The following is a 13,026-nucleotide window of genomic DNA, read 5'->3' as shown; positions in this document are numbered from 1 at the left end:
CTAGCCCATCCTTGAACTAACATTTTTCATGCTTCCAATAGCCATGCCCCATTGGGGGCTGTTGGGTGCCCAATACGAAGCAGATGCATCTCCCTTCAGCCTGATCCACAGCTCCCAAAAACCAGCTGTGTGAGCAGCGGGGCTGCGAGGCCTTGCTTTGTACTGGCTCGTGTCTTATGGTTGGGTCTTTGGTGTCTCATAAAGTGCAGGCACCAAGCAAGCTCTTCTAGGGTGGGGACATGCAGAATCTCTCCCTCCTGTATCAGCTCTGTGATCGCCAACAAGGGCTGAACGCTACAGGCTGTTCCTCAGGCAGGATGACAGGCTTCCTCTTCTCTACACAGCTACGTATTTTGGTGAAACTTGCAGGTACTTTGATAATACTCTGGGGAAACGGAGTTGAAATGTGTGGAGGGAAAGCTGAAAATGGCAGTGTCGGATGAGCGTCATTGCCTTAGATACCAGGCTACAAACACCACCAGAGCTGAGTCTGACTGGCAAGTTCTCAGCCTCCACCAGTAACATCACAGGCTGTGGGAAATGATTTCCAGTCTCACTCTCTGCAGGTAACCCCCCCGATCCCAAGCGGTGTGTGCCTGGACCTTTGTACACGGGATGGATGTTGCTCTGTTACCACCTAGATTTTCTCCCTGGAGGAACTGTGTATTTCATAAGCACCGTCTCCAATGCAAAAATATAAACAAAAGCCAAACTTTGCCCTGTAAAACATGGGTGTTGTCTCAATTCAGCTATTGATAGTGCTCAGAGTTACGCTATATTTAACACTGCAGCCAAGGTATCTTGATGTTGGAGATTGTGTGGACAGCCTCATTTTGCTGAGTCGTCTCTTTTTGTCCCAGTAGTACTGACACAATGAATAGCCACAAATCCACAGCACCTGTACACAACTTTTCATACATAACCATAAAGTCTCTAGAGTCTCTCTATCAGCAGTATTGGTGCTTTTCCGAATTTTGGGAGCATGGTTCTTGGTTGCTTTTTTTTTTTGAAGCTTCAGCTGCTGGAATCCAGGGATTGCACAAGGGTCTTTCTGTCACTCAGAGAAAATCCCAGACATTTCTCATTCTCACGATTGTACAGGAAAACTGGAAAATACTATTTGAAGTGCCTGAAGGCTCAGAAACTGGGAGGAAAATGAAAGGAACCCCCAAATTATTTTGCTTAAGATCTCCTCTGCCACCACATCCCCATGGGTGATGGGGAAAACTGGCTCAGGGACATTGAAGGAGATGAGTGGTAATTTGCATCTAGACTGTTTTGGCCCTCCTTTGATTGACTCCAAAGGAATTATGTATCTTCTCATGTACAAAGTCCTCCACGCTCCTGCCTTTGCTTCTGTCTCTGCAGGCATCTCCAGCACCCCTACTCCCACTCTCTGTTTGATCAAAGCTTCCCCTCTTCTCCTTTTATCATTTTTGCATACTTTAGACTCTCTGCCTCCTCTGCTGCAGCGCATGCCCAGCTACTTTCCAGTCAAACATACTTTGAGTTCCCGGGGCCTTTTCCATCAAGAGCCTTTAGTGACTATGTGGGAGAGTCAGGTTCTGACGCTTGTCTCCTCTGTTCAGTTTATATTGTTTAACACCTGCAGCTGGGCACATGGCTAACCCTGGTGTACCACAAATCAGGTGAGGAAGTACAGGTATTTATGATATTCAATGTACAAATGTTAAATGAATGCCTGGGGAAGAAGAAGGCATGCCCGTACCACATGTCCCCAGCACTCTTCTGGCCTCCAGCTGTTTCCAGCTCAGCACCCTCCTGGTCTGGATGTGTAGAGCTATCCCCCAAGGAGAGGATGGGCCATCTCAGGACAAGAGAGCTGGCTGGGTTTCTTCTCCCCTTCTTTTGCAAGCTTTTGAAGGGTAGACTGCGGAGATGAGCCTTGTGGTGTCTGTAGGGGGTGAATGGGGCTTCCCTTTTGTCATAGAAAACTGCTTGAAAAGCCACAAGCAGAGTGTGATGGGCAATGGCAGCACCCACTGGCACTTGGGGTTTCAGTGCTTCTTGGTGGTCTTGCCATGCGCCGGTCTCTTCTGTCTTCGGAGCCTTTTTCTGCACTATAGTGCATCGACAGGAGAGACGCAACTGCTTTGTGATCCGGTCCCTCTGCCAAAGCCCCTGGACAGCCACGGATCAACACCCACCTACCTGGATGGATGGATACAGCCAGGCAGAGCAGTCGTGACCCCATCTCCTGACTCTGCACCGTGCCTCGCAGCTTCCCACACAACTTGTATGCCACCCTGCAGCCCCGGGGGTCGTTGGTGGAACAGGTCCGGTTGGCACCATCGCATTCAGCTGCTTAGAATGACTCAAGGAAAGAGTCATGTTTAAGAAACCAAAAACAACCCACAACCACCCCACATCACAAGATGCCTGTGACGGCTCCCTGCATCACCTAAATTCCCCCCAAAGGATGCCTACCCAGCCTGTTCTTAAAAACCTCCAGTGATGGAGACTCTGGTGCTTCCCCAGGCAATCTACTTGAGTAATTAACTGTCTGTTCTGTTAGAAAGTGTTTCCTAATGTCTAGCATCAATCTTGCTCCTTGCAATTTAAACCCCATTACTCCTCACCCTATTCCCCAGCGGACACAGCAAATGATTGATTCCTGTCCTCATCGCATCGCCCTGTGTCCCCGAGAGAGAAAGTCTCGGGCCGATTTATGACGTTCCCTCTGTCCGTGGAGATGGCTTTCCTGAGCACCGGCACGCCGGCACAGGGGAAAACAGAAAGAAAAGATCTTTTGAGGTCGGGGGATTGGCATCGTGCACTGCTAGAAATGAGACCCTTAGAAAGCACCTGGGTTTGTGACGGCTACGAGCCCGGAGCAGGGGAGCAGGGCAGTAGGGTGGATTTGTGGCATGTGCCCCCCGTGCTCCTCGGCTGTGCTGGGGGTGACCGCGGCACCCATGGGTGCTGGGGGGCTGCAGGCTTGGGCAGGCAGGGAGAGCGGCTGCAGCGGCACCAGCGGGACTCGGGGTGACAGGGGAGAGGTTTGACCCGTCGCAGGGGACTCCTCCTGGTCCAGACCTGGCCTCCTGGCCCACCCCCCCCTCCGGTGCCTTCCCACCACTCCGTCCCGCTGTCCCTGCAGCCCGTGGGGCAGCCCCGTTGCGTCCGGCTGTGCCACCGATGCGCGTCACTTTGTGTAACCGGAGCGATGCAGCCCCCCGGGGCCGACCCTCATCCCCTCCGGCCCCCCATACAGACTTTCTCCTTTAAGCCTAGCTCAGAAATGACCAGGCTGATCCCTCCCACCTGCCCGCTCCCCCTGGCCTGGCCCTGACGTCAGGGGAAGGCGTGCGGATGCGTGTGTTTGCGAGGCGCACATCATACACACGCATCAGATACCGCAGATCCATCAGCAGGCAGCCGGCAGGCAGGCAGGCAGGCAGGCAGGCAGGCGGGCAGAGAAAGCCCCCCAGAGCCGGGCTGCAGGCGAGACCGCTGCTCCTCGCAAGGTAGCAGAGGAGCGTTTGGCCCCACCGAGCACCGATGCTTTGCGGAGCGCAGCTCCAGGGAGCCCGTCACTGCTAAGGAGGTAAGGGGAGGCACAATGGCCATCCAGCTTGCCCGGGCTATTGTAGCTGGAGGTTAAACTTCACGCACCGCCTTTTTCTTTCAAACCTGCTTTTTCCTTTTGACGGCGGAGAGGTGCGAGGGTGAAGCGCGACTTCCCTCCTCCGGTTCGGTTATTCCCCACCAGCCTCAGGAACAATAACTCCTCTGGGGGTGGCGGCGGTGGCGTTGCATGTCTGCTTTGGCTGGGGGGCAAATCGCCGGGGCTTTGCCACGAGGGCTGAGATCAGCTGGGACGCAGCTCTCCGATTGCCGGGTGAGAGGGAGTAAAAGGGCAATTTGTAAAAAAATCCGTCTTATTAAAGCGGGCTGATAATGATGGGGGCTTGAATTGGGGTTTCTTTGGGACTGGCTGCACTATTCATTCCTGCAGACGGCAAGTTAGATCCACAAAGGAGGAAGGAAGGACACAGACGAGGACGTTTGCTCCCGGTCTTTGAACAGACACTATTCCAATTAAAAAAAAAAAAACCACGACAAAACAACCAAATCCCACAAACTTGGTATTTGGGAGTGATGATTATGCATATATGCTTAAAAGGTAAATCAAGCCTCCATGATGGCTTCCCCTTTGCTTCCCCTTTGCATCTGGCAGCCTGCTTGCTCTCCCCCATGGCCTCCCCGAGAATTGGGCAGCCCGGCACTGACTAAGGGAGCTTTTTATAATTGATCCATAAAGGTGACATTCATATTTTAGCGCTAAGCAGGCTGTATCGTAGGCGAGACTATCTCAGCAAAGATCCCTGGAGTTGTGAGCGTGATTGGCTTAGCTGGGGAGGGGACGCTGTCAGGGTGTATTCCCCAAAAACCGCCTAGTTTATTTTTCCTATAGTAATTTGTCTCAGCAAAAGGGTTTTTAACATGCAGGGTAGGCAAGGAAATTGCTTTGCTTGCTATTTAACTCTTAACAGCATGATCTGGTAACCAAAAAGGGGGGGGGGGGGGGCTGAGAGGCTTTCATTAGCATCGGACAGAGACAGCATTTATAAAAACCTGCCAGACGCCACGGCTGTGAGCCTCCTCTGAGGAAGGGAGGATGGAGAAGCGTAGCCCGGCTGTGGAGGCCCTGCTTGTGGTAACCCCTGCCTGGAGCCATCCCGGTCCCCCAGCTGGTTCCTGCCCTTCACAGCAGCCCCCCGGGAGATGCCGATTCGGGATCTCTGCTGGCCACCGCGTTGTTGGTGGGTCCCTCGGCGTGTGAACGTGCCAAGCAGCTGAAAAATGGGATTTTTGTTTTTGCATCGAGCTCTGGGGACACGCTCCTGCGTCTGGAGGGGTGTAGCTCTTCTCTGTTTCAGCCCGTGTCTAGACAGGCTGGGTCTGGGGGGGCATCAGCCTCCCCGAGGATGGCGGCGGGCCAGAACGTCGCTTTCCCTGCTCCGTGGAGTGAGGAGATGGCTGCCGGCAGCCGGCTGTGGAGATGGGGTGTCTTTTCGGCATACAGAGACCTTTTTGCTACTGGGGTGGAAGGAGCGGGGGAGGTAAACCTGACTCCTAAACTGGGGCTACTGGCAGTCGCGAGGGATGGAGAAAACGTGATGGCGAGCGGCAGGGAAGAGCCCGTGCGGGAGCTCGCTGGGAAAGGCAGCAGAGGGAAAATAACCTCCAGCTCCCCGACTGGGGCAGGGGAGCGGCGGCACTCGGGAGACCCGAGCGTGGTGGCAGACAGCATCCGAGCCGGGGATTTGCAAAGGGATGCAGCAGCGTGAAAAGAAACGTCCCATAAAGACGATGGTGGGCCAACCGAAAGGTCACGTCCAGAGCCGGAGCATGACAGCTGTCTGTCCATCCGTCCTGGGCAGTCCGGGGGTTCTGGCGGATGGGAAGGAGCACAAAGAAGCGCCGCGCGGGAGGGCCGACTCGCCGAGGGCGATTAAGCCAATTAAATATGTATTCCCTCACCCGGCCGAGGGACACGTGAGGGGTTTTTCTTCGCTGCCGCTAATGAACGGGGAGTGGCAGAGAGAGGCTGGTGCCTCTTCAAAAGGCTTCTTCCCCCCTTCTGGGGGACCTTGAAAGGCTGTTTAGTTAAACAAGGTCACAGCCAGCACCCAAGTCAATGTGTTTGGCTCTAAAGAGAGGGAGAGAGGCAGTGATTTTATTTGATAAACCGCAGACCTTTCAGTCGCTAGTGATGAATGGGGTACTTGGATCTCGAGATAAAAGCTGATGTGTCTACTGTCTGTCTGCCTTAATTGGCCTGGGTTTCCTCCGTTCGCCTGCGAGCGCTCCCGACTGTCAGCTCTGCTCGGAAGCCTGCCCTCTGAAAAATATAAAAGCAAAGCTGGCTGCCGCTGCCGAAGGAAACCCCATCAGCAGAGGGTTCTGGGGTTTCGCTCCAAGATGGTTTATTTGGGGAGGGGGAAAGACGGACAGGGTGGGGTGTGTTTTTTACAAAGAGCATCCTTCCAGGGAGCGCTGGGCTCAGTGCCACTTACACACGTCCTTGGCTTGGAGGACCGTCACCCCGGGGGACCCTCGGAGCAAAGCCACCGAGGGGAGACAGGGAGGAGCGAGGTGGAGGTCCGGCAGCGGTGGCGGAGGGGGGGTTACGCTGGAAAGGCTTCCCCTGCCCCATGGCAGAGCCGGGCTGCTGCAGCCTCTGCTTGCCTCCTCAAGTGACCCGATTTTGTCCCTGCGCCGTATACATGCATGGGGTGGACACGGTGTCGTGGGTGGTCTGAGAGAGACCTGGGGTGGGGAGAGATGCTCTCGGCCCCGGCAGAGGTTGGCATGACAGCTGGCGATGGAGGAGAGAGGGCAAATGCCTCCCGTGCCCCAGGTGCCCCCTCCTTGTCGCCTGCTGGGGCTGCAGCGTGGAGAAAGGGCTGGGGAGAGGATGGTGGGGTGGAGCACAGGGAGGGAAGAAGAAGGACAGGAGAGGCTTTCCCTGCTCTCTGGCTGGGCTGGGAGGGGAGGAGACACGGGCGAGGACATGCTAGTGTCTCCCCTCTTCTCTCAGCCTGCTTTTGCGGTGAGTTTAATTTTCTCAGTCCCTTTGTTTGCTGCGGGGATTTAAATGAGGGGGGAGGCAGGATGCCGCCCCGGAGCCCCCCGTGGTGCCGAAGCTCCCACTCAGCCTCAGCTTCACCGGCACCGGCAAAGCCGGGCGTTCAGCCGCCAGGCCCCAAGGCTGACCCACAAATTTGGGGTGCTCGAGCTGGGCGCTGGAGAGGGGCAGAGCACTGCTGGCTGTGGGAACCAGCCTTGGCATGGCCTCAGGACGGGGTCTCTGCTCCAGCCCCCACTCCAAGCAGGGGTTAGCTGCAATGCCTCAGTTAGAGCAGGCTGCTCAGGGACGTGGCCGGGGGGGTCGCATACCCCAAGGACGGGGATCCCACAGCCTCCCTGTGCCCTGTCCCCGTGCTCATTCCGGTGAGCTGCCGCCCCGTGCCAGGGCTCTCCCCCACGTCCCCATGGGGCAGCCGGAGCCCCTCAAAGTGCCTGTGGGCGATCGCACCCAGCTTGTTCTCCCATGTGGGGCAAGCTCAGCTCGTGGGGGCAAACAGCAGCCCCAGGAGGGCACCCTCCGCTGCTGCCCTTGGGCCTCAGGAGCGGGCTGTCTGCCTCCGCTCCCCCAGCGATGCCCACCATGCTCCTGCTCCCCACCACCGCTCGTCCCCCGAACCAGGGAGCCTTCCAGAGCACCCCAGCCTGGGCTGGTCCCACAGGTGAACCTGGGGCAAACCCACTCTCTGTTGCCACTTCATCTGCCCACGCCATTTTGGCCCTGCAAGGCTCCCCCTCTTGCCTGCCCCTTCCTCTTCGCCTCTTATTTTTCTTTTGCCTCTGGGAAACTTCCATTTTTCCAGCCCCTTGTGGACCCGTCAGAGGAAGCTCTTTCTCCTGGCGCCAGCCAACTCCCTCAGCATACTAATAGTTTGCTCCAAGCATCGTTATTCAGGTTAAATACCCTCCATTGTCCCTAATCTGGTGGGGGAACCGGAAGGCCTCGTCAGCGAAAGCGCGTACCGAGGAGGCGCGCCGTGGTGAAGCCATTTTCATAGTGGCAGCTCCGAGACGTGGCAGAGAACCAAGGGCCGCTTCCCCCAAATTGTCCCCCTCATCCAGCCGTGACACCTCCCGGGAAGGCACCGGATCCTGCAGCGATGCTTGGGGACCACAGTGCTTTTTGCTGCCCAAAAGCGGCCAGGCTGCTCGCCAGCACAGGCAGGGTGGATGGACGGGGGCACAGATGGAGCAGAGAAGCAGCTTGGTGGCTGTCCCGTCTTTTGGGTGTCTTGTTTGGGTGCTCCCTGAGCCTCTCCAAGCTCCTCGGGCATGGGGAAAGGAGATGGTGAGCCCGAGCCTGGGCATGGAGGCAGGAGATGCTGGGCCTGGGCATGGGGGAAGGAGATGCTGGGCCTGGGCATGGAGGCAGGAGATGCTGGGCCTGGGCATGGGGGAAGGAGATGCTGGGCCTGGGCATGGAGGCAGGAGATGCTGGGCCTGGGCATGGGGGAAGGAGATGCTGGGCCTGGGCATGGAGGCAGGAGATGCTGGGCCCGGCAGGCTGGGGGCTGAGCAGCCCTGCTGCGGGGTGGGCCGTGGAGCAGAAGGCAGGCGTGTGTGCTCCAGTTGCTTCATGGCAGAGAGGAGCCGCTGAAGCGCAAGAAGGGTTTGGTGCGGGGGCAGATGGGAAGCCAGCGAGGGGAGAGACGTTTCGGAGGGGTTTGCGGCCGTGGCTGGAAGGCGTCTCGGAGGGCAGGAGGAAAGTGGTGGCTTCTGCCTCGGGGTGGGACTCTAGTGTGGCCTCTGCTGCCTGGACCTAGGGGTGAAGCTCTGCAGGGCTGAGAGGGGGCAGCTATTAGGACTCTAGGATGGGCACCAAGGCTGGACTGGCAGCAGTCAGGACCCGGTGGCAGGCAGATCCCCTGGCAGGGGAAGCAGGCGGAGGTGGGCGAGGGGAACAGGAGTCGCCTGGTCCCTCCCTGAAACTTCAGCTGCTCTAGAAACCTTTTCCCATGTCCTTGGTGCCTGCTAATTTCAGAGCGGAGGTGACCCCCTTTCACACGTCCCCCCAGGGCCTCTGTGTACTCAAGGGGCCGCAGATGAGTCAGAAACCAAATTAAATATTCTCCAGGTTTCCCGGTGTGTGCAGGTGTCATCCCAAAAGTTGCCGCATGCCCCAGCAGGGCGGGAGGGGCTGGAGGGGGTGGCGGGGAAGGGGACGGTAACTCCGTGGGATGTTGGGCTCCTCAGCTCCGGGTGATGGGGAAACCCCCAAGCCTGAGGAGTGATGGAGATGGGCGAGCCCCCACCCAGCACCCTCAAAGAGTGGTGCCCCCAGGCAGCTTCTGGAGTGGGGCACCCTGAGACAGAGGCACCCGGCATCAGATGCAGCGACTGATGGGAAGAGTAATCAGCAGAGCAAAGGCTTTCTGAGCAAGCGGCCACAGTGCTGATCACGCACCAGAGCATCTCGCTGGGAGGCTTAAATCCCCCCAGTTTCATGCTCAGGGTGGTTCGGTGAGGACAGCCATGCCCACGCTTGCTCTGGCTCCTGCTCTTCAGCAGGCGACCTGGCCAGGCCAGGTCTTGCACATCCTCCGGCAGCCAAAGGTTGTGAGGTTTCTGCCCCTTGGGGCTTTAACTCCTTGCAAACCGCATGATGCCAGCCAAAACCTGGAGCCTGATGATGGCAGCAGCAGGAGGTTGTGCTTCTGTCGTGGCTTATCTGAGGTGCCCGAGGGATGTGTGTGCTGCTGGTGGCCCCAGAATAGCCTCCCGGTGTCCCTTCCCCATAGGGATGTGCCTGGGTGGGCAGCGAGTCGCTGGCCGGGGCTGGGTTTGGTCCTAAATCCCATAGCACTGAGACAACCTCCAGCAGTGGGCAGACCTCAGACCCCTGACCTTGACCTACCTGTTGTCTCAGCCTTTTTCCTTCACCCTTTTAGCAGAAATCTTGGGCTGAGGGGAGATCTCAGAGGCCAGGGTTGGGGGCCCAGGCATGCTGGCACTGCGTGGGCATCCTTCCCAAAATGGTCCCTGCCCGTGGCAGCCCGTGCTCAGCTGCTCCTTCTCCCACGGCATGCTTTTTAGCAACTTCATCTCTAATATGTAGGATTATCCTGGAAAATGAAAGACGAAGCCACAGACCAGGCTCTTTCCATCCCTCGGGATTGATTTGCTGGAACATCCTGGGTTGCTTCAAGCCGGGACAGGCTTCCCGGGGTGATTCCCAGCGCTGGGGGTTGGTGCCCAGTACTGAAGGCTGGCAGCACACTGCCTGCCCCCACAGATGTGGGGCCAGGAGCAGAGGGGGCAATTCCTGACAGCAAACTGTCCCTGCCAAAAGCCCCCCTGGGGGGCCTGTAACCACCCCCCGCTTTGCTCCCCAGGTCGCAGGCAGCAGACCCGTGCGCCCGGGCACCCTTTCTTCTGCCGCCTGCCCGCCCATCCCCAAAACGGAGGAGCCCACCGGCCCCACCATGTCGTCGGACCCCAGCGCCCCGCCAGCGGTGCCGCCCCTGCACTCCCCCAAGTCGCCGGTGTGGCCCACCTTCCCCTTCCAGCGGGAGGGCAGCCGCATCTGGGAGCGGGGCAACCTCCTGCTGCGGGACCTGCCCAGCCCCCTCCCCACCAAGAGGACCAGGACCTATTCGGCGTAAGTACCTGGCACTCTGCGAGCGGGATTGGGACTGCCCGGCTGAGCCGAGCAGGGACCGTGGTCACCAGCAGCACCTGCAGAACCCTTTACGCCTGGTGCACGCTGCCACTGCGGTGCCGGGCATCACCGCACCCACCTGCCCGGGGTGCTGCGGGTGGGTGCCATGCGCTCTCCCAGGGAACGCCATGTTTTTCTAGCAAACCTCTCCCCGTGCTGCTCCCTGGGTGAGTGCCACCGGTGAGACATCTCCGGTGAGACATCTCCTTTTCCTCCCTCAGGACAGCGCGTGCCTCCGCTGGCCCCATCTTCAAGGGTGTCTGCAAGCAGTTCTCTCGCTCCCAGGGCCACGGGTTCATCACCCCCGAGAACGGCACAGAGGACATTTTTGTCCACGTGTCTGAGTAAGTCTGGGGGTCTCGTGGTGCCGGGACACCCTGGGGGAGCTGTGCCATCAGCATGGGACTGGAGACCCATGGGCTGGGAATGTCTCCATGGGGTGGGGAGGGGGCTCTGCCTGTTCTCTACCCCCCATTGCAGTGGGTTTTCTTTCCCAAGGTGCATATGGTGGGTTGGGTGCCTTCCTTGGTGCTGGGTGGTCCGGGGTGGGGGTCCAGCTCTTGGGCCCAGCCCCACCACCTCTCCTCTCCCGCAGCATTGAGGGGGAGTACGTCCCGGTGGAGGGGGACGAGGTGACGTACAAGGTCTGCCCCATCCCTCCCAAGAACCAGAAGTTCCAGGCAGTGGAGGTGGTCCTCACCAACCTGGCGCCCCACACGAAGCACGAGACGTGGTCTGGCCAGATCATCGGCTCCTAGGCGCCCTGGGGGGCTGCCGGCCGCTCGGCCCCACAGAGTAAGCCTGCCTGACCGCTCACGGGGGGCATGGGGGGAGCCGAGGTGGCAACGGGGCCGGGGCTGCCCCCAAACACGCAGGCGTTTGCGTTCGGTGTCTTTTATAAGGTTATGGTTTCCTTTCTCTGTGTGTGTTTGTAAGTGTCTGTCGAGGGGGATGGGGGAAGCAGAGCCCTCCCCTGCTGCCCCCCAGCTCCGGGGGCAGCGCCGAGCCCCATGTCCCCTTTCTTGTCCCCGAGGCTGTGGGGAGCAGGGGAACCAGTCCTACACCCCAGCCCCCTGGCTGCCCCGGGCTGAAGCAGGTGCTGAGAGCAGGAGGGGACCAGGGGGAGGCTGGGGGGGCTCGGCTCAGCCTCCTGAACCCCGGTCTGGCAAGACGGGCACCCCGCTTGGTCCCGCTGCCCACAGCACGGCAGCAGCAGGGCATGCTGTGGGGCTGGGGGGAAACGGGGTGGCGTGGGGTGGCATATCACTGTGCGGGGACTGGGTGGCTGAGACCCATCCCCATCGCTGGCAGCTCACGGCACCTGCCTGAGCCACGTCCCTCCATCAAAAGATCTCAGGTCAGCGGTGCCATGGGGAGGCAAGTGGCTTACAGAAAGAAAAAAAATTAGTTTTAAGGGGCAAACAGCTGCTGTCAGGGTGCCAGGGGTGCTCGGCGTTGTGCCCGGGGAGTGCGCCTGGGCGTGCACTTGGCATCTCTGTGCTCCCCGCTGCTGCTGGGCTGGTAATGCACTTTTCTTGGCTCGGTGCTGACATGGTTTTCGGGAGATGGCCGCCTCCTCCTCCTCTTCCTCCCCTTGTCCCCCCAGCTCCCTGGGGACCCCCCTTCCACACGCACGTCTGTGTGTGTGTGTATGTGTGTGTGCACATCGTAGCTTGCTGGGGGGGGCCAGGGGCTGAGGGATTTGAGTAGCCTCGGCCATAGGGTGAGTGCAGCCACCTCCTCCCCAGCCCCTCGGTGTAGGCAGGGTCTCGTATACAAAGCACAAACTTCGTTTTTGGTCTTCTCCGCCATACCCTGGCCAGGTGGCTTCCGTGGCCCCAGGGAGGGACAGGGCAGAGGGTGGCAGGGCAGGGGCAGCATGCACCCGTCTGGGCCTGAACTGACCCCAGGGAAACGGTGCAGGCACTCCGGAGATTATCAGCATCTTAAGGCGTTTATTTTGAAGCAGGGCAAGCAGCCCCCCGAGCAGGGTGGGTGACGATGGCCGGCTCCCCAGGCACCCACTCGGTAGGAGCCGCCAGCGCTGCCGGTCCTCGGCACTGATGGAGAGGGAAGTTTTCCACCTTTCTTGCTGCCGCTGTTGCGGTGGGGACAGGGGTCTGCTGTAAGTGGGGAGAGGAGGGGGGCAAGGCTGGTGCCACGCGGGACAGCTGGGGCCCTGTGGATTCGGGAGGACCACCGTGCACTGCCCCAGCCCCGGCTGGTGTGGGGACCGCCCCGGGCCCCTGCAGCCCATCGCACTGCCAACCTGAAGGCCAGCTCACCCAGGGGCTGCAACGACGCTGGCTCAGGCCCCAGGCATCCCTGGGACACCCAGTCAGCTTGGCCAAGGCAAACTTTGTTTGATTCTTTTTTTCCCTCTCTCTTTTTTTTGGAAATAAACTAAAACCCTAGACTTGTTGGTGTTTTTACAACTCCGGTGTGGTTCCCGCCTGTCTGACCGTGTGTCGACCTTTGTAACATTGGCAATAAACCATTAAAAGTGACTTTCCCATGAGCCCTGCCCGTCCTGGCTCTTTGTCCTGTGTACGTGTGTCGCAGTGGGGACACTGGTGACTCTCCCAGGTAAAGGACCTGGAGTGCCCAGGGATTTATCCAGACAGCAGGACGGACTCACCCACCTCCACACAGCATGTCCCAGGGGGTCCCAGGGCGCTCCAGCCTTGCTCGGGGGAGCAGACCCTGAGCCTGGGGTGGGAGGCTGCTGCCCACCAGGAGGGGTGACTGGGACC

The 13,026-nt window shown here is 59.0% G+C and overlaps 1 protein-coding gene across 1 annotated transcript; it reads left to right on the top strand.

Moving 5' to 3' along the window:
* The first annotated feature begins 3,437 nt into the window (after nt 1–3,437).
* Nucleotides 3,438–12,775, top strand: CSDC2 (cold shock domain containing C2). The gene is made up of 4 exons (XM_075499682.1): nt 3,438–3,568; nt 9,948–10,213; nt 10,495–10,617; nt 10,869–12,775. Exons 2-4 carry the CDS (start codon nt 10,038–10,040, stop codon nt 11,029–11,031), a joined length of 462 nt encoding a protein of 153 aa, XP_075355797.1. The 5' UTR covers nt 3,438–3,568; nt 9,948–10,037; the 3' UTR covers nt 11,032–12,775.
* The last annotated feature ends 251 nt before the right edge of the window (nt 12,776–13,026 follow it).

The sequence above is a fragment of the Mycteria americana genome, chromosome 1 (genome assembly GCF_035582795.1).
Source record: "Mycteria americana isolate JAX WOST 10 ecotype Jacksonville Zoo and Gardens chromosome 1, USCA_MyAme_1.0, whole genome shotgun sequence".
Classification (NCBI taxonomy): Eukaryota; Metazoa; Chordata; class Aves; order Ciconiiformes; family Ciconiidae; genus Mycteria; species Mycteria americana.
Note: the sequence above shows the minus strand (reverse complement) of the source record. Positions and strands in the feature narration are given on the sequence as shown.

Coding starts and splice junctions, on each gene's coding strand:
- CSDC2 (XM_075499682.1), top strand. CDS start 10,038: ATGTCGTCGGACCCCAGCGCCCCGCCAGCGGTGCCGCCCCTGCACTCC. Junction 10,214..10,494: donor AGGACCAGGACCTATTCGGC/GTAAGTACCTGG, acceptor TTCCTCCCTCAG/GACAGCGCGTGCCTCCGCTG. Junction 10,618..10,868: donor ATTTTTGTCCACGTGTCTGA/GTAAGTCTGGGG, acceptor CCTCTCCCGCAG/CATTGAGGGGGAGTACGTCC.